Here is a 20,036-nt window from a genome sequence, read left to right on the forward strand (position 1 = left end):
GCAGTTATTCTTATATACAAGCTTAGTGATCACACTGCCTTCAGGATCTGAATTATTGGACATCAAGAAACTCAATTTAATTGAAGACAACTTTGTTGCCTTAGATTAAAATAATAAAGTGAAACAAGCATGCTACCTGATCTTGAGCAAAACAACCCAAAATGCTAACTTAAATGACAACTTTGTTTACAAAAACACAATGCACACTAATACCAAAACACAATGCACACTAATACCAAAACACACTGCACACTATTATTCTGACATGCACCATGGCTTATATTAGCAATCTGAATGCAATGTTTGCTTACAAAAATGAACATCATAACAGCCATATAAGCATTGTATTCTGCAGTTACTAGAACATTCTATCCATATTAGAGGAAAATAACAGATTAGAAAATAACAAAAGTAGAGGAAAAAAAATGCCAGCTAATCTGTTGAGAGCAGTTACTAGAACATTCTAACCATATAAGCATTGTATTCTGCATGTTTTGTTTCTGCACCAGAAAATAAACAACTTAGAAATAAACTTCTCTCTTTCCTCCCTTTGCTCTGCTTGCTAATCTGCTGTCATGAACATGCGTATTTTGTAAGATGGTATCTGCTGTCACGGCTTACACTCCTAGCAACCGCTCCACACAATCTGGCGGCTTACAATTAAAGTTTATTGAATATAAGCAACTACCACCGTTATATCATCGTACTTGCCCCCAATTGCATGCTCGTCGATTCCGGCGATCCTGGTCACCACGGAGAATGGAGTATCGATGTTTGCGTTCAGGGAATTCTTAAGCGCGTACCGAGCAATCTTCCTCGCCAACTTCATCGGATTCTTGTCGGAACCCGATCCGTTAACCAAATCTTCCAGTTCGGATTCATGAACGTTGTCGAACAATCCATCCGTCGCCATTACTATGATGTCTCCCGGTTTCACCTTCACCTCCAATTTCTCGGCCGCGGTCGGGTCGCCGCGCGATTTCCCCAGCTGAACAGGACAGTTGAACCGCGACTGCTGAGGCGGGGAGGTGTAGACGATTTTCCCGCCGCGTAGGACTGCGAAGCCGCTGTCGCCGACGTTGACGGCTTTCACGCAATCGTCAACTAACGTCAAGATACACGCCGTGGAAGAGCCTTGTGCTTTGGTGTCCACGTAAGCTTCGTCCAGGGCTGTCATGGGGTCCACGCAGCGGACTGTATCTCTCTGGTGACGGACGGACAAGACGGCGTTAGCCATCAGCTCTCTGGAGTACTCTCCGGCGTCGATGCCCCTCTTTGCCCAGCCGCCGACGCCGTCCGCCACGCCGATCGTCTGCGCCTCCGAACAGACAAAGTGCGAGTCTTCTCCGAGAGGCTTCGCCGGATTGTGTTTGGGTATGTAGAACGCTCCGGCGACCATTCTGGTTGTTCTCCGCCGTGCCAAGCCGCTGTCAACTAGGGTTTGGAGATAAGCCCTAGTACTGGCTTTTGATGGATTGATCAAACGCTTTCTTTTCATCGTGACCGCCATGAATGAAATTTGGAAACTGTGAAATCCAAGAAAAACAATAGTACGTACTGCGTGAGAAGTCGGCTAGAGTATGAGATTCACGCTTTTAAGTAAGTATATCACCGCGGACTTAGTCCTAATAGGATTGGGATTAACGCATACTATTTAAGCAATCACTAATTAAATGCATATTGGATGCAATAATTTATATTGTATAAATAATAACTAATTATATTTTAACGCATTAACCTTTTAATTGTTGTTGGGATCACTTTTATATTAAGGCTCTATTTGACAGAACTTATTTAAGAGTTTATGCCTTATTTTAACTTATTAATAAGTTATAAGCTCGTTTTGGTAATGTCCCAAAATAAATTAGTATTTTAAAATAAAAACTTATTTTGAAAAGCTATCTTAAATAGCGTTTTAAAAATAAATTTGAAGCTTCCTATCTTTTTTCTATCCTTATCTATGTTATTTTAAATAAATTTGACATCTTTTATCAATTAAAACCTTTTTGGCTTTTTCTTTTTTCCTATATCTTTACCCTTTTGGCCTGTTCTTTTCTCCTATATTTTTATTCATCCTCTTCCACAACTCTCTAACTCTAATTATTCATAAATAAATGACATCATTTATCCTTACCAATTAAAAAAAAATTCTTTTGTTTTAATTTAATATATATCTCATATATATTATAAAACAATTTTTTTTTATAAATTAAATATATCTCATATATTATAATATAAAAACAATGTAATAATCACAGCATTTAATTTTTATGAAAATGTCATTTTTAGTCTTTTTACCGTTATTAGCTTATCAAAAAGTTAATTTTACCAAACACTTTTAAGCATAATCAGCTAGTTAACAACTCTTTAGTTTTCAACTTTTAGCTACGTCTTCAGCTAAGTTTGTCAAACATAACCTAAATAAATTGACTCATTTTACAAGTCAACTTTTAACTTATACTTAATATCTACTCCGTATGTACTTCACTGCAACACTCAACCTTCTTAAAAAATGGGTCATATATATTATCAATAAGGTTACAAGTTCGACTACTAGTGAAAATTAAGCTCACAAGACAGAGGCACGCCATACCGTGGAATAGTAACTGCGGAAATAGATCGATAATACTATTCTATGATCATATATATTTGCAATTCATTCACTATTTTTTTACGGTCATATAATTTCAATTCAATTTCAAATAATAATAATAGCATTTAAAATAATATAATTCACTTTCTAATAATAATAATAATAATATAATTTCAATTCACTTTCAAATAATAATAATAATTATAGCATTTAAAATAATTTTGGACCCACTCATCACCTTGTCTTTTGTATGGCATTGTTGTTGTTGTGTAACAAAAATACATTTGAATGGCTTGCAAATACTGTAACCCTTTGAAGTGGCGATGTCACATATGATCGCAATTCCATCCCTCCCTTTCAAAGACGTGGGTAGCCTTATAAGTTAAAAAATAGTTAAAATATAATGATGAAACTAGATTTTCTAATTACAATAATAATTCGTAAACTGGATTAATGCAAGATCATGGGACAATGCACGTCGTCCCTATTTATAGGAGAAAAACTTATGTCTATTAACTTAGTCCTATCATTACTCCAACTAGAACTCCACATTATATTAACCTAGGACATAACCTAAGACCGGCCTATTCCCACACAAATGGGGAGTGGGGACTACCATATTGATCGCAGACCACCATCCAAAAACGACGTCGTTTTGTTTAATTTAATTTTTTTGCACGCTCAGCTGCAACATACATTTTTATAACTCATAATGTACATTATTCTAAAATATAATGTACATTATTCTAAAGCATAATGTACATTATATCACCCCAGATGTTTCATTATTAAATTGGACTATATATTTTACGTCTTTGTCATTGGTCAAATTCCAAGTGTCAAGTCCTTATCCCTAATCCTTAACCGGAGCTAAGTGTCACAAATCATGTTTCTTGACCTTTAACCAAGAATTAAGTATCATGTTTTCTTTATCGATCTTTAACTAAACACTAGATCACAAGTCTCGAGTCTTTTGTACTTGTCCGCATCATTCTCAAAGCTTGGAGAAGAAGATACGCATAGAATTTTGAAATTGTCCAATCCACTGTCCTTAGAAGGTGCCTTCGTTAGGATTTTGGCAAACGTTAACTATATTTATATTTAATATAACATTTGTAATTAATAATAGTGTGCCATAACTTGTGTTAATTGTGCCGTATTTTTTTGAACGAAATATGTACATTATTATTACTGAAATACACGTTTTCTCTTCAGTTGATTTTTACTGCATCTTTACCTACACATTTAATCTTCATAATAACTCAAGATTTATAAGAGGCTGATTTAGTGGCCAAACACAAATCAAATTAATAATGCATATTAAATCAAATTAAACTCTAAACCTAGATGACCCTAAACATAAACATAACAAACCCTAACGTTTGAATTGATCGATGAAACATTCTATTCAATTGTGTACTTTTCAAAAATTAGATTCAATACAGATAATGATATTTCTTGATATCTGGATGATGAATTGATGATCAATCATCATTATGTTTATTGAATATAAGCAACTACCACTGTTATATCATCGTACTTGCCGCCGATGGCATCCTCGTTGATTCCGGCGATCTTGGTTGCCGCCGAGAATGGAGTATCGATGTTTTCGTTCTCAGAATTGTTAAACGCGTACCGTGATGGTTGTACTTAATGTGCGTAAGTTTTGTGCTTAAGGTGCGTGAGTTTGTGTTCTGAGTATATTTTGTTTGTGTGTTTAATGTGCGTCTGTTGTGTATTTGAAGTGTGTCAGTGTATATATATATATATAGATTTTGGTTCCTGTGAGGACAGGTCTTCCCGTGCGGTCAGTGCGGCATACACCATTAGGTATGTATAAATGCACCATACAGTGTTTGAAAATACACTAGAATGAAATGTCAAAAAATACACCACACAAAAAAAAAAAAAAAATACACCACACATAATGGTGTATTTACGAACACTGTGTGGTGCATTTATGCATACCTAATGGTGTATGCCGCACTGACCGCACGGGAAGACCTGACCTCACAGGAACCTGACCATATATATATATATATATATATATATATATATATATATATATATATATATATATATATATATATATATATATATATATATATATATATATATATATATATATATATATATATATATATATATATATAAAAGGTATAATACTATCAGAACAAAATAAATTATCACTCATATTTTTTTGTACAAGGGATCTTTCTACTTTGGCCATAATTCAACACTCCAATTCAATATAATAATTCTCGTATATATAGTCAGCTCTCTTGTAAGATAGCTCCTAGACTCTACCTTCACGTGCCTTTATCATATTGCTATATATTTTACTAGTATTTGCTCCCGTGCGATGCACGGCCATTGATGATAATAATATAATGAAACAATGAAACAATATAACATAATAATAAGAAATTTAAAAAATTGTATTGAATAAATCATTTAATAATTAACATTGAAATTGTATTACATAGTATCGAAAACTTCTTTGTATGCGACATTTTTAATATTATTCAGAAATTGTAATTCTAATATATGAGTCCGTGAGAATAGGTTTAAGCTATTAAATACTTGAGATCAAATGGTTTAGAATTTGTCAAATGTACAATTTTGCGAATATATATATATATATATATATATATATATATATATATAAATTTTGAGCCCATCCCAAATGTAATATTACGTCAACTGTTAGCCCATTCATTCTGCCTAGTCCAAAAGAAATAAATTATGTTTAGCCCAATACCTCAATAAAAAACAAAATGCCCAAATTCCCTAACCCTATTCAGATCTACATCTCTGTTTTTCGCCTTCTCCACTCCACACTTTGAAATCTCTCCACTGTCCTCTGCGTCTCGCTAACTCCGCCTTCCGGCCTCCACACACTCCGGTCAAGCGGTCTTGCCCTTACACCATCTGGCCCTACCCTCGCTTCTTAGTCCTCTCGATTTCTGCTTCCCCGTCCTCTGACGCCAACGCCCTTGTTCCTCTCCCCGTCTCCCTGGCGGACGACTTCTCTCCTAATTGCAGCCACGCCGAATGCCTGGTCGACCTTCAGCTAGTCAGGTAACTGATGATATGTGGATCGGATGATTGTTTATTGAATATAAGCAACCACCACTGTTATATCATCGTACTTGCCGCCGATTGCATGCTCGTCGATTCCGGCGATCTTGGTCGCCGCCGAGAATGGAGTATCGATGTTTCTGTTCAGGGAATTCTTAAGCGCGTACCGAGCAATCTTCCTCGCCAACTTCATCGGCTTCTCGTCGGAGCCCGATCTGTTAACCAAATCTTCTAGTTCGGATTCATGAACGTTGTCGAACAATCCATCCATCGCCATTACGATGATGTCTCCCGGTTTCACCTTCACCTCGAATTTCTCGGCCGCGGCGCACGATTTCCCCAGCTGAACCGGACAGTTGAACCGCGACTGCTGAGGCGGGGAGGTGTAGACGATTTTCCCGCCGCGTAGGACTGCGAAGCCGCTGTCGCCGATCACGCAGTCGTCAACTAACGTCAAGATACACGCCGTGGAAGAGCCTTGTGCTTTGGTGTCCACGTAGGCTTCATCGAGGGCTGTCATGGGGTCCACGGTGCCGACTGTGTCTCTCTGATGACGGACGGATAAGACGGCGTTAGACATCAGCTCTCTGGAGTACTCTCCGGCGTCGATGCCCCTCTTTGCCCAGCCGCCGACGCTGTCCGCCACGCCGATCGTCTGCGCCTCCGAACAGAACAGACAAAGTGCGCGTCTTCTCCGAGAGGCTTCGCCCGGTTGTGTTTGGGTAGGCCACCATTCTAGTTGTGCTCCGCCATGCCAAGCCACTGTCCACTAGGCTTTGGAGATAAACCCTAGTACTGGCTTAATGGATAGATCAAACGCTTTCTTTTCATTGTCACTGTCATGATTGGAATTTGAAAAGTGAGAAATCCAAGAAACTAGAATAGGAAACAATAGTACTGCGCTAGAGTATGGGATTCCCGCTTTTAAGTAAGTATATTACCCACCAGACTATGTGGTCTAATGGTACCCGGGTTGGACTTCTATCTGGAAGGTTGTAAGTTCGAGCCTCAGTGGAGGCGTTATTGGCTCTTTGTGTTTCAGTAGTACTTGAGAAAGTATATGAACAGATACTACAATGTAATAGAGCTAGTAGCATTCAAAAAAAAAAGTAAGTATATTACCCCGGCTTAGTCCTAATAGGATTGGGATTAACGCATACTATTTAACCTTTTAAGTGTTGTTTGGATCACTTGTATATGTGGACTATAGGAAAATGGTTTGGGCCGCCACTTTTTATTGGGCCCTTGAGTATATATATAGTAGTTGGGCATTTGTTAGTAGGCAAATTATTGTCTGGAGTGTGGACCATGGTCTACACAGTGTTGCGCGGACCATAACAAAAAGTATATTTTTAATATATTAAATGTATATTATTTGTGTATTGAATTTACATTATACAATATAATGTACACTCAGTACACAAATAATGTACATCCCCTTACTATAATGTACATTTTTAATATATTAAAAGTACATTATTTTTATACTGAATGCACATTATTTTACAATATATATACAAAATATCGTCCACACAATAATGATTATTGTTACTATGCCCCAATGCAACAAGTTATGATTAATGCTAAATACATATATCAAAAAATATCAAAAATATAATTTATATGGTCAAACCCGTCGCACAAAGTCTTCTTAGTACGGGTTATTCTTTATGTGCAATTTGAGGGATATTACTCATGAATAGAGTTTATCCCGTGTATATTTTCAAATAGTGATTATAAATTTCTCTCGTCATCGTATATACATACAAGCACGTATATAGAGGTGAGTTCGAATGAGAAACCCTGTATAAAATAAAGAAGGATTGCAACTGTTATTTAAAAATGCGCTATAAGTAAAGCCCGTCTTATAACTTTAGAATGAGAAATTATAATGAACTTTGACTATTGTTTACACGTTGATGACTTTGGTTAGCTAGTAATCTTATTTTATACCACACATTTCAATTTCATTCTCGCAGCCAAAATGGAACCAAAATAATAATGTACCTTTGTAACGACAAAATCTACCACGTCATATAATATATATGCCCAAAACTTCCTTTATGCAGAACCAATCAACAAAAGGATAAAAATAAAATGTATATAGCCATCTAAATCATCACCCAAAGCATTACGTACTCCTACCTTTTCCAAATCCATTTAACATATTTCAATATTTTTTTTAGTCTTACTAGTACATCATACAAATTAGCATTATCCACGTGCACTCAATAGAAATGAGATTCGAGTTTAGGTTTTGGTTAAAATTTTAAATCTTACTGAATTTGAGTTAAATTTTATCTATAATACCCGAACTTATTGTGGACCATAGTTCACACAGCACTACATAATAAAAAGTACATTTTTAATATATTAAATATACCTTTTCAAAAAAAATATATTAAATATACATTATTTGTGTATTGAATGTACATTATATGAAATAATGTATTTTCAGTACTCAAATAAAATATTTTTACTGAATACAATGTACATTATTAATATACTTAAAGTACATTATTTTTATATTAAGTGTACATTATTTTATAACATACAAAATATGATTCACGCAATAATAATATTCTTATAGGTGGGTGTAATTGCCATTGAGAAATACTTGCAGAGAGAATTGTTCATAATAATGTCATTTTCATGGGTGGGTCAACTACATAAATTTGTTTTTGTTGTTTAATGTAAGTGCCGTGATGGTTGATCACTTGTTGAATGATGCAGTCCACACATGCAGCTTTTCATCAATTATATTCCTCCGAATAGTACCATGAAAGATACTTATTCTATGCCATATCTGCGTGGGTAGAGTATGATTCTTCTATAAGAAAGTTAAGTTCAATTATTGTCACATTTTTAGAGACCGTTGCATAGGCCGGGTCGTATATATATATTGCACGCACATGGACTAAATTGGACGATATATTTTACGTCCTTATCATTGGTCAAATTTCAAGTGTCAAGTCTTTATCTCTAACCTTTAACCGGAGCTAAGTGTCGCAAGTCATATTTCTCGACCTTTAATTTAACAAAGAATTAAGTATTAAGTTTTCTTTATCGATCCTTAACTAGATACTAGATCACAAGTCCCGAGTCCTTTGAACTTGTCCGCATCCATTCCCAAAGCTTGGAGATGAAGATACGCATAGGATTTTGAAATTGTCCAATGCACTGTCCTTTGAAATTGTCCTCAGAATTGAAGCATGTGCTCATCTCAATTAAAAAAAGTCTAAGCTGATAATTGGATGCTTATCAGGTGACGTAGTGATTCGAACCATGATGATTTTTAGTCTGATTTTGATACCAAATTGAAGCATGTGCTCCATCTCAATTAAAAGTCTAAGCTGATAGTTGGATTGCACATTACACATTAATAGTTATATGCTCAACACTCAGGAGGTGCCTTCGTTAGGACTTTGGCAAACATTAACTATATTTAATATGACATTTGTAATTAATAATAGTGTGCCATAACTTGTGTTAATTGTGTCGTATTTTATAAAAGAATGGAATATGTACATTATTATTATTGAAATACATGTTTTCTCTTCAGTTGATTTTTACCTACACATTTAATCTTCATAATAACTCAAGATTTATAAGAGTTTGACCCAATAAAACAAACAATGCTAAATGTTAGTGGCCAAACATAAATCAAATTAATAATGCATATTAATGGAAACAATAGAGAATGAGCGTAATGGTTTTGTCTTTTGTGTTGCAATATGGAAAGAGGAAAGACAAATTAATATTTTTTGTAGTTTGTACTTTTCTAGAGTGCACTAAAAATTGCTTGAGGATAATGTAAGATTATATTAAACAACTAATGAATCATATTCCCTCTCAAAAAAAAAAAAAAAAAAAAACTAATGAATCATATTTAGATTCAACCATTAAAAATTGATACATTTCTCCCTCAATGATATATATAACTTATTTTTCCCTTCAATCATTAGATGGTTAGTTGAGTATACATAGAGAAATATAAAAGAGAAATAGCCAAGCAGGCAAAATGAACTACTCGATCGAGTTGAGTACTTGGCGTTCAACTCAGTAGAGTTGGACACCGATTCAGTCGAGCTAGGCATCCGACTTGATCGAATCAATGCCTAATCGGTCAATTTATCTGTCAACCGACTAAAATTTGTTTAAGACTGAAATCGCATCGGTCTAGGGGCATCTAACACCTAGGCGACCGCCAAGTCAATTTTGAGAACATTGAAAAATAGTCACTTGAAGACTATTGACGGAAGAAAAAATGAATGCATTAATAATATTTTGGGAAAATATGTTAAATTACTATAATTGATAGGAGAAAAATGTCATTTATCTTTAAAAAAATAATTATTTAAAAAAAAAACACTCCCTAATGATTTATTGCCACCTCACCAAAGTTTTCTTAAAAGGACACCTCAACTACTCCTTCTTCTCCACTCTCTCTCTCTCTCTCTCTCTCTCTCTCTCTCTCTCTCTCCTCCACAGTTCCACAGAAGGATTGTTCTTAAGCTTTGGATATGGTTTCTGGCAGGAGGTTAACTTCACCAATTGATAGCTATGGAGATTGTCCAGAAAGAGTCTGCACCAGCAGCTGTCTTCAATGGTGCATCAACATCCTTCCTCCTCCGTCGCCGGATGATATTCCCGGCGATGATTCCGGCCCCAATTTCTCCCCTCTCATCATCACCATCATCGTCATTCTGGCAACTACTCTCCTCGCAGTCACCTTCTACACCATCTTCACGAAGTACTGCAGGAGAAGACGAAGAACCGCGAGCAGCGCGGACGACGTGGAAGCGAATCGCGACGAGGCGCCGCGAGATCAGCGGCGCGTGGCTTCTCCGGCGGTGGCGGTTAAGAACTTTAAGGTTTTTAAGTACAGGAAAGGCGGCGTTGGAGCTGTGGAAGGCAGTGAATGTTCTGTTTGCTTGGGAGAGTTTCAGGAAGGTGAGAGCCTTAGGTTGTTGCCTAATTGCAGCCATGCTTTTCACCTCCATTGCATCGACACGTGGCTGAAATCTCAGCCCAGTTGCCCTATTTGTCGCGCAAATGTAGCGCTTGATCCCAGTCCAGTGCCGCCGCCGCCGCCGGCGGTGGCGCGGCGTCCTCCAGCTCCCACCGCTCGGAACAACACAGATTGAATCAAACCAGTTCTGAAGTTCAGAGACAAAACGACTAGGTACTGGTGGTTGATTATCGTGAATAGATCATTGCAAAGAGATCACCTTTGATGATTATGATGAATTGCAGCTAGCAGAAGAGAAACAAGAATTTTCACAGGTCTGGACATGGTAAAAAAAAAAAGAGGCAAGAACTATGCAATTGAAGCTCCATGTTTGTGTTTTCTAGTCTAGTTTAATTTGCTAACTGTAATCCAAAAATATTCCACTTTTTTGTAACAATCTTGATCTGAAACACAGTTCTGTTTGGGGGAGAATTTGTTTAATTGCCCACAAAAGTGGCAAATTATGCCGGGGAATCGTTATGAATATATAATTTAAAAATTATGAACATATAGTTCTATAATTATGAACATATAGTTCTGTAAGTATGAACATATAGTTCTGTAAGTATGAATATAGAGATTCAATAATTGTGATTTGTGAATATGAAGTTCAAAAATTATGAATATATAACTTTATAATTATGAACATAGAATTCTGTAATTGTGAATATAGAGTTCAATAATTATGAATATCAAGTTAAAAAATTATGAATATATAACTTTATAATTATGAACATATAGTTTAGTAATTATGAACATAGAACCGTGTCCACCTTGGAACACGGTTCCACAGCATAACGATTGCCACATTGCGGTGCAGTACTTGATTCTGTGTCTTGCCCATAATCTATTACCCAGAACCAACTGAGCAACACAGTTCAGTTTGGGGAAAAAATTGTTTTTTTTTTTTTTTTTGATCATGGGGAAAAAATTGTTTAACTAATCATATGAAAAGAGAATCTGTTTAACATAAGACAGTGAAGCAGGACAGAGTTTCCTTATTATTGCAGTGTGTGTGTGTGTGTGTGTGCTGTGGTGGAGTAGGTTTATTTGCAATTGTCTTCTTTCAATGTTGACATCTGTTTGTGAGCTGTCAGATCTTAGTAGAGAACAAATATAAGGAAAAAAAAATTACTAAAAATGGAGCAGTTAATAACCTTCCTTTTATTCAGTCAACACAGCCAACTTCCTGTTACTATATATATATAGAAGAAGGAGACCAGAGAAAAGATCAATTCAGAATTGAGTTTTGATCACCATCAATGGCTGCAGGTTCAACCCAGTATCCTATTAGAACCATTGTGGTTTTGGTTCAAGAAAACCGATCATTTGATCACATGCTAGGATGGATGAAGTCCCATCAACCCGAAATTGAAGGTGTCACTGGGAATGAATCAAACCCTTTGTCTACCTCTGATTCAACCTCCAAACGCATATACTTCAGTGATCAATCTGGGTATGTTGAACCAGACCCTGGCCACTCGTTTGAAGCCACGCATGAGCAAATCTTTGGTACACTGTGGAGTGAGGATTCTGCAGCCCAAAATTCTCTTCCCACCATGGAAGGCTTTGCTCAGCAGGCTGAGAGTATAAAGGAAGGGATGTCTGAGATTGTGATGAATGGTTTCAAACCGGATGCCATTCCGGTTTATAGAGAGTTGGTGAAAGAATTTGCTGTTTGTGATAGATGGTTTTCGTCGATTCCTACATTGACACAACCAAACAGGCTGTTTATTCACTCTGCAACGTCCTATGGTGCCACAGCTAATGACACAAAAATGTTGATTGAAGGGTACCCTCAGAAGACCATTTTTGAGTCATTGGAAGAGAATGGCTGTAGTTTCGGGATTTATTATCAGTACCCTCCTACCACACTTTTCTACAGGTAAGTAAAATATAAATCTTTAGAAGAATTCTATGAATCTGTTTATCCTTCTGTGACTTTTGGAATAACTTTGATAGGAACCTAAGGAAATTGAAGTACATTAGGAACTTTCATCAGTTTGATCTGCATTTCAAGCATCACTGCGAGAAAGGGAAGCTACCAAACTACGTAGTGATTGAGCAACGTTATTTCGAAACCAAATTGTTGCCGGGAAATGATGACCATCCTTCCCATGATATCTCCGAGGGGCAGAGATTCGTGAAGGAAGTATACGAAGCCTTGAGATCGAGCCCTCAATGGAATGAAATATTGTTCGTGATTATCTATGATGAGCATGGTGGTTTCTATGATCACGTGCCACCACCTGTGGTTGGAGTTCCGAGCCCTGATGACAATGTAGGCCCTGAACCGTATAGGTTCAAGTTTGATAGGCTTGGAATCAGGGTTCCTGCCATCTTGATATCTCCTTGGATTGAACCAGGGACTGGTACGTCTAATAGTTCATATGACATTGTAAAGTTTTTCTGATAAATATTTACTAATCATAGTGGAAAATGCAGTGTTACATGGGCCAACAGGGCCATATCCGACATCAGAATTTGAACATTCATCAATCCCGGCTACTGTCAAGAAGATTTTTGATCTCGAAGAATTCTTGACGAAAAGAGATGCGTGGGCTGGTACTTTTGAAGTTGTCCTGAATAGGAGTAGCCCAAGAACTGATTGTCCAGGTAACTGGGTCCTCTGATACCATGTTATAAACTAAGATTCAGCTGTAATACACAGGCCAAATCACACTAAAAGATTGAATCCAACCAATTAGCTAGTCTAATCCATGGCCTTATAAACCCATTTGTTCTCTCTTATGGGACTCTTAACAACTATGATGTATTTACAAGAACTTTGGGTGGTTCACCTCTACCATTTTAGCATTGTTGTTATGTGACTTTTTGCCACTTTTCCAGTTATATTACCAGAGCCAGTGAGATTACGAGACACTGGGCCAAATGAAGAGGCAGGTCTGAGTGAATTCCAAGCAGAATTAGTTCAACTGGGCGCTGTGTTGAACGGAGACCACTCCAGAGATGACATCTTTCCCCACAAATTAGTGGAGAACATGAAGGTTTTCGAGGCTGCTGACTACATTGGAGGAGCGTTTCAGAAATTCACTCAAGATTGCCACAAAGCCATTGAAGATGGGGCTGATGAATCCCATATTATTATCTGTCCTGCAAAACCAGACCCACCTGATCATCAAGAACATCACCGGAGACCCAAAACCTTTGTTCGGAAGATACTTTCATGCCTAGTTTGTGATCTATGATCTATCCTAGCTAATACTACATTTTGTGGATCAGTGTTTTATTCTTACCATATTGAAGTTTTCAACAAGCTTATATATATATATATTACTGTACTTAATCTTTGAAACTAAGTTTCACAAGTCATTGTTTTTCTATTGTGAAAGTATTTTACATTGCTATTATTCCGATGTTTTTACATCCAACTGCAAGTCCAATTTCACACAAACATGAAAAGTGAGTTTGATTTATTAACTCGGTTCTTATTCTGCTGCTGAAACATTCCAGCATTGAACCAAGTTTGAAAGAAATATATCATAGTAGAAGTACTTATTATTTTCAGGTCTGAACGGGGGGCATGTCAGCGCTTCCCTTTCTTCACTACATTAGTCTTGTACCAGCTCATGAACTTTGCTATGAATTCTGCATTGGAGAAAGAAAGAGAAGACGAATCATACGATAAACATGGAGGATTGACTCGATGATCGTTGAGTCTAATACGGTATGGAAAATACTTCTCTCACCTTCAATCTTCATAAACTGCTGAACAGTCTGTCGTAATGGATCATTATGTATGTTACCCGATTCCTCACCGTTCAACTGGCTCTGGGGGAAAAAGAGAAGGTCAGATTACTGTGATTTCGTTTAAAAAAAGACTTAAAAGAAGACAAAATTGACAGTTTACTTTGTATTTCTGCTGTAGATTGTCTATGTCGTTCTGTAACTGCTTGTCCAAGTTCTTCTTTAGCTCTTCTCCCAGAGTCTGCATATTGAAGAAGATTTAAGATTAGTCGGTGAACTTTCAATACTTTGGTTGCTTACGAAGAGAGAAGCTCTCATACATAAAAGATGAACTCTGCAGAAACATTGTGCTCTATCAGATTCTGAAGTTTCCTGCGGATTTCATAAAGCCTGTAAGAAACACGAGTTCTGATGTTAGAATCTTTAGAAAAAAATTGCTTTTAACGTTTTGAGCTTAACAGTTGAAAGTTGAAACTCACTGTCTTGGGCTTTGCTCTTCGATTATATTTCTGGCAATCTTTGCTATATCATCCTCCCACCCATTCATGATTTCTTGATCTTCCTTCAGCAAAGAACTGAATATGGTGTGTTACATTATATATTATTATATTTACTTGTGGGTAACGGGAAAATTCTATGTAGATCTGAGCATGCATTTCTTACTTGTGGTGCCAGGTTGCTTCGAATGATCGTATGGCCTGTCTTAAATTTCTTTTTGCACTGTTGGCAAATTTTTCTGCGAGTGGGTGTGGGAGCTCGACTCCTTCCTGTTCAGCTATGAATTCCAAAACATTGATAATCTGTAGCAGAAAGAAAATCTTTTTGAGCTAAATAAACAAATGGGGCGATCTGAGTTGTATCCAGGAGTTCGAAGTTCCAACCTCTTCGTTCGAAGGTGAGTGAAGTTGAACAACTTTGCAGGTCGACTTTATAGGCTGGAGTTTCGATGCATCACTGCAACAAAAGAACACTTTATAACAGCCTTTATACTTCTCCAATATCCATTTGATATAAAGCAGTGAATCTGTTGATAGCTTTTCTGCCTCGCATATTATGATTGCTGCATAAAATCAAAGATACGAGGTACGTTAGTTATTATTACCAATTTACTCGCTTTCAATTCCAATAATATTCTTGGTTTTATGAAGAACTAGAACTCCGGTAATACCTTTATAGTCTTCTTGATTGCACGGGAGTGGTATACCGGAGAGCTTGCTACTTTTCCCTCTGATAAGTTCAACAATCACATGCTGCTCATAGCCTTTAGTTTCGGAGAGATTGATCTCGATGTGCCTCATTGATACCTTTACGTTTACTTTGATGCTTGGCACTGATTCACCCTATGATGCATACGAGGGAATCTCAGAATTGTATCTAGAAAAGTATCTGACTCTGTTACAATGCAATATCTGTTCATAACTACTTTCTCAACCTACTGAAGCACAAAGAGTCAATACAGCCTCCACTGAAGCTCGAACCCGCAACCTCCCATATGGGAGAGCAACTTGGTGCCACTAGACCACAAGGTCCTTGGCATCTGAATACATAGTTAACAGACAACCTTAAAAGATTAGAGCATACCTTTAAAGACAATACCTGGCGTTCCTCTCTAGCCTGTGAACACAAATTAGAATGTTTTTTTTCTTTCTCTTTTCTGTGACAGAAATTGTATTTTTATTCAATTGCTTGTATATGAATATGATGAAAGGCATACCTGTACTTTATCTGGGCCAAAAACTTCGCGAAGCAGTGCAAAAATCATTGTTCTCTTTCCCACTCCGGGTGGCCCTTCAAATATGAAATGTTCATCACAACAGTTTTTTGCCTGCAAAAAAAAAAAAAAAAAAGGTTTGGATCCATTAAAAGAGGGATAGAATCCTCCATTTATCATGGTGATGATGAATTGATGATCTCGGGAAGTTGATATTTGTACCATGGCTTGTAGCTCGAGTGCCATATTTTTATTGCACAGGAAATCTTTCAGAGATTGTGGTCTGTGCTTATCTGCCCAGATGAACTTAATTTCATTTTCTTCCACTTCTGCAATAGATTTTCCCTGAGCTGGAGGTGGAGATGATTCTTTGTCTTGCTCGGATGGCTGCACGAGTGGCGTTGGTGGTGGAGATGGCAGTGATAGGCGTGAGGAGGGCAATGGCTCGGGCGGGTGTTGGGGCAGTGATGGGGCGATGATTGGCGGCTGGGGCAGTGGTGGTGGCTGTTCTGATACTCTCTCCCTCAAGGACTTCTCGTGAAGGCCTGTCCTGGAACTGTGGTGAATCTCCTGTTTTTTACCTTGTTCTTTTCGAGTTTTTGTGCTCCGGGATTGTGTTGTTTCTGATACTTTCTCCCTCATGGGCTTCTCTTTACTGAACAAAGTGTAAAGATCAGTCCTAGAATTGTGACCATGATTCTTTTCTTGTTCGTTTCCTGTTCTTCTGCTCTTAACTTTTGTTTCCTGGTTGCAGGCAGTTCTATCTTCCTTTCCCTTGGCCACGAACCTCGAGTTTCGCCACTCCTGAATCTTAACAAAACTGGAACTCATAGTCATAGCCACTGAGAAAGATTCTCTGAGGGGACTTGATTCTGCCAGCTTCTGTTTCTCAATGCCAATCTTTTGGTTTGTGAGCCCTCTGTAATAAGGGCTGGAAGGCTCTCTCTTTCCCTCTCTAATCTCATTTCTTCTGTCAAACTCCTTCATGTTCTCCACTGTCAGATTGGAGTTCTTGGAAGAAGATGATGATGATATCCATTTCTTTCTTGTGATCTTCTGGAGGGTCGAGGCGATAGACTCGGCCGACTTTGAGGTCTTGAATGAAGCTGCAGTTATGTCCGAGCTCGAGGGGGAGTGTTTACCAGCATCTGGGATGCTGGGAACGGATTTGCATCGCGGGATTGAGGGACTCGACATTGAACAACTTGATGGTGAGATTCACAGTTTTTTTCTGTTTCTGGTTTAGGATTAGAAGGAATAGTGAGGATGGTCTTTGGTGATAGTGATGGGAATGGAATGAAGCCAATTGACAGCACATATATCCTAAAACTTCGATGGAACTGAGAATGGAAGATTTCTTTGGCGTTAACAACAACAGAATGTGTAATGTGAACAGCCTCACAGTCATAAATGATCAAACAAAACCCGCCAGCCGAATTAGAATTTGAGATTGAGTCGAGATCACGGGTAGATAAACGGGTCACTAGTTCATGAGATAATTGTAGCGGGAGAATTCCAGCAAAGTTAGTCAGACTGTTGGCCTGATAACTACAAGGCTCCAATGACTCTCATTGGAATGATTTATTGGCCTTCTTGGTTTAAGCTGATCAACTATGAGTAATTTAGGTTGGTTTACCTCTCATTAGGATCACAAGGTGGAATTATTCAGTGTATATTCACAGATAGTGACTGCGATTTTTCCTCGTCACCTACGTGTAGTAGATGGACTACTAGTTCATAAGATAATTGTGTTAGGGCAACTCTAGCTAAGTTGGACAAACTATTAGTGATAGGGAATATTTTCCGATTTGACCTCTCTATACGTTCATGCTTTCGTTTTGTAGTCCGATTCGGGTCAAGGTCAAATAGTTTAAGCCTATATAAAGGCCATTAGACTCACAAGTTAGGAGTTCCTTCCCTTGTCTCTCCACTTCACACTCTCTCGATGCATTTAATAAAAGAAGCCTTTTGAGCAAGATAACAAGATACCCTCATCCTCTCTTGATCTTTATACAATTTCTACACATATTATACATCATTTATATACATTCTGCATACGCGAGTTGAATAAACGATATAGTTAATTTGGTAACTATAAGGCTCCAAGTTCGACTTCAAATGGAATGACCTGTTAGTCTTCTTAGTTTGAGCCAATTAACTATAACAACCTAGTCTGATTTACCTCTCTATAATCATTTGCCAACTAAAATCACAATACAAAAATTACCCAGTACATATCATCTAGTAGTGACTACGGTCTCTTTTGTAATCCAAAAAAAAAAAAAAAAAAAAAGAGATAATTGTGGTCTGTCATCTACTCACCTATGATGTTCTTGACCCTAGAATTGTAATACAAGTGGGAATGGAATCAGCCATTTGATTTTCATCTGAAATTTTCAACTCAAAAGGTCAATTATCTAACGTTGCTTTCATGCCAGTAGTTGTCGTAAGGGTGTTCGATTTCACCATCTTAAGATTCTATATTTATTCAACTCAAAAGGTCAATTTACACCTGTGGGTATATGATGATGAGATTGCAATCATCCGCATTATTCATACCAACTACTCCCCATTTTTCTTGAAGAGAAAAACATGTCGACATTATTAGAAGGTATACACTTAGTAAATTATATCTTTGTGTAATAATTTGTGAATGATGGATAAGTAAATCTCACTAGATCTTGTGCGATATGTTCAATTGAAAACTTATAACTTTTCGATACGAGAATCATGTTCTACTCACTCGATCACTTCTTTTAGACACCTTCAAGTATGAGAATCACTACTCTCTTTTTTAGATATATATACGTGGAGAAATGGAGATTGGAAGTGCACTATTTGGTTCATAGTAAAGATGTTCAAACAACTGGTTTTATTGAACTCGGTCCAATATAAACCCTACAATCATAGTAAGGGTGTTCAAACGGCTTGTAAATATTAGGACTTAGGAGTACAAGTAAATGTAGTAAAAATATGTTCGATCAAAGAGATAGCATGTTATCAATCAAATGAGAGCGTGTTCACGCTCTCCCTTCGTCCAAATTTTTATACAGTTTGACACATTTAATACAAATTATTGCTAATATGAACGTGTTCACGCTCTCCCTTCGTCCATTTTTTGCCCTTTTTAATCTATTTCTCAAAATTTTATTGGACAAGTTCCTCCCCGAACTACATCATATTATGCTTTGAGTTCTACTATACATACTCCCAAATTCTACTTCATTGCTTCTACTTCCTAATGTGGCAAATAATAATAGGTTATTTTTATTACGTGGATCCACATAAAAGTGTTTACATCAAGAACTTGTGAGATGAAGTAAAAGTTGGGAGTATAAAATGAGAGTCGATCCTGTTGAACATATAATCATTAATGTGCAATCCAACTATTAGCTTAGGCTTTTTAGTTGAGATGGAACGCATGCTTTAATTTGATATCAGAGTCGCGCCACCCAATAAAAAAAAAGAGACTACGGTCCACGTATTGCCACACGTGAGAAAACGTGTTGAGCATATAACCATTAATATTTTCCTTGTGCTTGAACATCAATGTCACATCACAATCCATGAATCCAAGCTAGTAATGACAAACATGGGAATCATGCACAATCCAAAACTACTATAATTTTCTCATATCTTAACATATATTCTACCCAGTTAATGACCATGTCATTGTCAAACAGTAATAAAAGTGTCCAAGTGCCTAGCTATATTAGTTAAACAATTGGCTTGATAACTATAATATTTTAAATTTTATCAATTGTCTTTCTCGATTTGAGCCGATCAGTTATGATTTATGAATAACCTAAATTAGTTTATCTCTCTATAATCCTCTGTCAGTCAAAATCACAATATAAATTTCACCTAAAGTGTAGCTTGTAACAATTGAAGAATCCCTGTAAATCGAAGTATATATGTTTCGATATATCCGA

At 37.1% G+C, this 20,036-nt stretch overlaps 5 protein-coding genes and 1 long non-coding RNA gene across 10 annotated transcripts; 3 read left to right on the plus strand and 3 right to left on the minus strand.

Moving 5' to 3' along the window:
• Positions 1 to 667: 667 nt before the first annotated feature.
• Positions 668 to 1,510, minus strand: LOC109155641 (probable protein phosphatase 2C 55). Its single transcript, XM_019303264.1, has one exon. The coding sequence runs from the start codon at positions 1,508 to 1,510 to the stop codon at positions 668 to 670; it is 843 nt and encodes a 280-aa protein (XP_019158809.1).
• A 4,195-nt stretch (positions 1,511 to 5,705) lies between these two features.
• Positions 5,706 to 6,254, minus strand: LOC109155642 (probable protein phosphatase 2C 55). The gene has a single exon (XM_019303265.1). The coding sequence runs from the start codon at positions 6,252 to 6,254 to the stop codon at positions 5,706 to 5,708; it is 549 nt and encodes a 182-aa protein (XP_019158810.1).
• Positions 6,255 to 10,077: 3,823 nt separating this feature from the next.
• On the plus strand, positions 10,078 to 11,114 carry LOC109156075 (RING-H2 finger protein ATL52-like). 2 transcript variants are annotated; one of them, XM_019303895.1, is made up of 2 exons: positions 10,078 to 10,726; positions 10,766 to 11,114. In XM_019303895.1, the coding sequence occupies exons 1-2, from the start codon at positions 10,198 to 10,200 to the stop codon at positions 10,819 to 10,821; spliced, it is 585 nt and encodes a 194-aa protein (XP_019159440.1). In that variant the 5' UTR covers positions 10,078 to 10,197; the 3' UTR covers positions 10,822 to 11,114. The 2 variants fall into 2 exon arrangements, with proteins under 2 accessions (XP_019159440.1, XP_019159439.1); XM_019303894.1 differs by having other exon boundaries at positions 10,079 to 10,858; positions 10,891 to 11,114.
• A 501-nt stretch (positions 11,115 to 11,615) lies between these two features.
• LOC109156077 (non-specific phospholipase C3-like) lies at positions 11,616 to 14,029 on the plus strand. 2 transcript variants are annotated; one of them, XM_019303900.1, is made up of 5 exons: positions 11,667 to 11,677; positions 11,790 to 12,570; positions 12,648 to 13,057; positions 13,131 to 13,301; positions 13,536 to 14,029. In XM_019303900.1, the coding sequence occupies exons 2-5, from the start codon at positions 11,948 to 11,950 to the stop codon at positions 13,892 to 13,894; spliced, it is 1,563 nt and encodes a 520-aa protein (XP_019159445.1). In that variant the 5' UTR covers positions 11,667 to 11,677; positions 11,790 to 11,947; the 3' UTR covers positions 13,895 to 14,029. The 2 variants fall into 2 exon arrangements, with proteins under 2 accessions (XP_019159444.1, XP_019159445.1); XM_019303899.1 differs by having other exon boundaries at positions 11,616 to 12,570.
• Positions 14,030 to 14,031: 2 nt separating this feature from the next.
• Positions 14,032 to 17,316, minus strand: LOC109156076 (replication factor C subunit 5-like). Of its 3 annotated transcripts, none has more exons than XM_019303898.1 (10): positions 16,327 to 17,316; positions 16,108 to 16,218; positions 15,975 to 16,007; positions 15,562 to 15,733; positions 15,275 to 15,453; positions 15,057 to 15,193; positions 14,873 to 14,968; positions 14,714 to 14,783; positions 14,557 to 14,634; positions 14,032 to 14,477 (listed from the first exon to the last, which is right to left on the minus strand). In XM_019303898.1, exons 1-10 carry the CDS (start codon positions 17,299 to 17,301, stop codon positions 14,286 to 14,288), a joined length of 2,043 nt encoding a protein of 680 aa, XP_019159443.1. In that variant the 5' UTR covers positions 17,302 to 17,316; the 3' UTR covers positions 14,032 to 14,285. The 3 variants fall into 3 exon arrangements, with proteins under 3 accessions (XP_019159443.1, XP_019159442.1, XP_019159441.1); XM_019303897.1 differs by having other exon boundaries at positions 14,032 to 14,294; positions 14,396 to 14,477; positions 16,108 to 17,316; XM_019303896.1 differs by having other exon boundaries at positions 16,108 to 17,316.
• On the plus strand, positions 14,369 to 15,184 carry LOC109156078. Its single transcript, XR_002049964.1, has 3 exons — positions 14,369 to 14,495; positions 14,575 to 14,785; positions 15,069 to 15,184. It is a non-coding gene; the product is annotated as an uncharacterized LOC109156078 (long non-coding RNA).
• Positions 17,317 to 20,036: the final 2,720 nt, after the last annotated feature.

The sequence above is a fragment of the Ipomoea nil genome, unplaced genomic scaffold, assembly GCF_001879475.1.
Source record: "Ipomoea nil cultivar Tokyo-kokei standard unplaced genomic scaffold, Asagao_1.1 scaffold2704, whole genome shotgun sequence".
Classification (NCBI taxonomy): domain Eukaryota; kingdom Viridiplantae; phylum Streptophyta; class Magnoliopsida; order Solanales; family Convolvulaceae; genus Ipomoea; species Ipomoea nil.